Raw genomic sequence first — 3,143 nt, 5'->3', positions numbered from 1 at the left:
CTCCTACCACTTTCAATAGCAAAATTGATTGATTTTCATATTTTTCACATTTAATATTGAAAGAAAGAAAAGGCACAAACAAAGAGAGAACAAAGAAGCCTTAAATTTTTTAAAAGGGCACCGTTATCTTTTAAAGGTAAAATATATATTTTGGGTTTCGAATCGGTTCGGATTTAAATTGAGCTAAATCATATACAATTCGATATTTAAAATAATAAAATTCAAGATCCGAAACCGAACCAAATCAATTTAAATAACGGATTGATTCGAATATTCAGGTTGACCCAAATAATGCACAACCCTAGCCTACAGGGGTTCAACTTTATAATCCAACATTATAAGGGGTACAAAGTCAAATTAACGCAAATGCAAGGGCAAAAGTGAAAGCAAATAAAGGTCGGCAACACGTCACTAAACCGATACGTGTCCTTTTGTTGACGCGGTTCAATATTGGCCAGCAACAACCCGGTTCACCAAATCGGAAAAACTCCCAGAAAAAACCGCCCTCAATTTCTTCTTCTCCTATAAACCACACATACACGCATTCCAAATACCACTACTATTCATAATAACAAAAAAAAATCTTCTCTGTATTTTGCTTTCTTCTATAATTCACCTCAGGTTCCTCCTATCTTTATCTCTTTGTAAATATTTCTGTAAAAAAAATAAAAACCAACTCTCTAGTTTTTTAGTGCATAATATTGCTCACAAATTTCAAAATTTTATAATAGGATAAGTCTATAGGGTTTATTTGCTGTTTAATTATCTAAAAAATTCTGTTTTTCATTTCTGTACATACCTATTTGGGTAAATTGCTATCTTTCCTTATTCATTAAGTAATCTACTTATGACGTTGAATAATTAGGCTTTTATGAGCTGTTGACGTGAGAGTTGAATCTTGGGTTTGGCGTGTTGTACACAAAATTGGAATTATATTGTATAATTAAATTAGGGTTATGGAATAAAGTTTCGATCTTTATTGTAGAAAAGGGTTGCTTTACTGTTCCCTTTTGTACCTTAACTTGTGTGGTGATTTGGGAAAGTGAAAAATTTCAGCTGGGGTTGTTGGATTCATTGATATTGTGTTCAGTTTAGTTGATTTGAGTGGTTTTGTGGTGAAAAGTTTGAGTCTTTGAAGTTAAAGATTTGGTGGGGTGGAAGATTAGTTAGTAAAGATGGTTGAATCAATTGGTGCAACATCGCTTTTAGGGCGTGTGCCAGTATTGGGAGGTTATTGTAGCAAAGATATGTCGAGTAAACGGAAGCCAATCGATGTATGTCGGTTGCCTTGTGCTGATTTTCTTGGCAAAAAGCTTGTTTGTGGTTCTAATTTGGAAAGATTAAGAGCTGATTGCGTAAGGATTTCCTCAATAAGAGGCCAAGCAATGGAATTGACCAAAGAGGCATATTCATATAGAGAGGAGGAGAAGATGCCTAAGGATTTCAGGTATCGGATTGACACTGATGTAGATAGAAAACCGGGATTATGGCCACCAAAGAATAAGGCTGATAATCCAGCTCTTCATAATCCATTGCTTAGACAAGAAAGGATGGGTTGTGGATGGTTAGCAGCTATATTTGAATGGGAAGGTGTGTTAACTGAAGACAATCCTGATCTTGAGAAGCAGGCATGGTTAGCTCTATCTCAAGAAGAAGGAAAATCACCTCCTCCCGGTTTCATCTTGAAAAGAATTGAAGGAATGAAGAATGAGCAAGCAATATCGGAAGTTTTGTGCTGGTCAAGAGATCCTGTTCAAGTGAGGAGAATGGCTTCGCGGAAGGAGGAGATTTATCAAGCCTTGCAAGGGGGTATTTATAGCTTCCGACCTGGATCGCAGGAGTTTGTCAATACCCTGATGCACTACAAGGTGCCAATGGCTTTAGTGTCTACACGTCCGAGAAAATATGTTGAGAATGCAATTGGTACCATTGGCATTGAAGGGATTTTTAGTGTCATTGTAGCTGCAGAGGATGTTCATAGAGGGAAGCCTGATCCGGAGATGTTTGTCTATGCATCGCAGCTTCTACAATACATACCGGAGAGGTGTATAGTGTTTGGGAACTCAAATCAAACTGTGGAGGCTGCACATGATGCTCAGATGAAGTGTGTTGCTGTTGCAAGCAAACATCCGGTGTACGAGCTTGGCGCTGCTGATTTGGTTGTTAGGCACCTTGACGAGCTCTCGATTATTGACCTAAAGAACCTTGCTGCTGTTGAATTGTCTGAATTTGGATCTGCCGAACCAGAGTTGGAAATGGAGGAAGAGGATGATCCTTATCCTCCATCCACTGTGGCCGTTGATGATGGTTTCTGGTAACATCTCTGCAATGTACAGTAGTTGTGCTTAATATTACATTCAAATAGGATATAGAAAAATGTAAACTAATATGCAAGTGTATCAAAAGGTGGTCTACATTGGGCTGCCATTTATGTGACTTTGTATGTGATATTTGTATTATATGTATATTGTGACAGTCACTACTTGCTTTTAGATTCTGAGGTATAACTTGTAGTGTTTTAAAAGGTTGGGACAGAAATAATAATGAGAATAAGGTGCATATGAATGGCTGAAGGCTTCCTCAGTGGAGAAAAGGACTTGCAACACAAGCACTGCTTTGTAGTTGCCTCAGACAAAATCGTATTTATCTTTTTTAGTTGTAACTGTGAATGTACTGCAGATGCTTATACTTAGCTTGTTACCTCATTACTGTTTCCTGGTTTTCTCTGGCTATGTCCATGATTTCTGCTGGACTGAAAATAGTGGAAGTCCTCGAGTAATGAAAGGTTACTTCATAAAATATCTCTTAGAGAATTGTGCTGTATGTGAGTTGTTTACTCCTGATTTCCAATCGTTGCAATAATGACTATGCTTCGTTTTATTTAAAGCCTCGTGGTCAGGGGGAATATGTTTTTCTTGTGGTTCATGTTCGATCAGCAGTAAGTTCATCGTGCTATGTGTAGTTCATTTGTTCTAGCCTGATTGTCATCAAGAAACTACTTTTTTGTCTTCCCATCCTCTTGAGGGGGGGGGGATAAGTATCATGCACACTCCAAACAGATCATGTTAGTGATAAAGTGGCATATATTTCGATGGTTCGTGGTTGGAGAGGTGCCTCGGCACAGTGAAGGGAATAACTGCGAA

The 3,143-nt window shown here is 38.0% G+C and overlaps 1 protein-coding gene across 1 annotated transcript; it reads left to right on the top strand.

The window, feature by feature from the left end:
• Window positions 1-529: 529 nt before the first annotated feature.
• LOC104245545 (5-amino-6-(5-phospho-D-ribitylamino)uracil phosphatase, chloroplastic) lies at window positions 530-2,492 on the top strand. Its single transcript, XM_009801170.2, has one exon. It carries the CDS (start codon window positions 1,176-1,178, stop codon window positions 2,316-2,318), a length of 1,143 nt encoding a protein of 380 aa, XP_009799472.1. The 5' UTR covers window positions 530-1,175; the 3' UTR covers window positions 2,319-2,492.
• The last annotated feature ends 651 nt before the right edge of the window (window positions 2,493-3,143 follow it).

Source organism: Nicotiana sylvestris, chromosome 8 (assembly GCF_000393655.2).
Source record: "Nicotiana sylvestris chromosome 8, ASM39365v2, whole genome shotgun sequence".
Taxonomy (NCBI): domain Eukaryota; kingdom Viridiplantae; phylum Streptophyta; class Magnoliopsida; order Solanales; family Solanaceae; genus Nicotiana; species Nicotiana sylvestris.
Note: the sequence above shows the minus strand (reverse complement) of the source record. Positions and strands in the feature narration are given on the sequence as shown.

Coding starts and splice junctions, on each gene's coding strand:
- LOC104245545 (XM_009801170.2), top strand. CDS start 1,176: ATGGTTGAATCAATTGGTGCAACATCGCTTTTAGGGCGTGTGCCAGTA.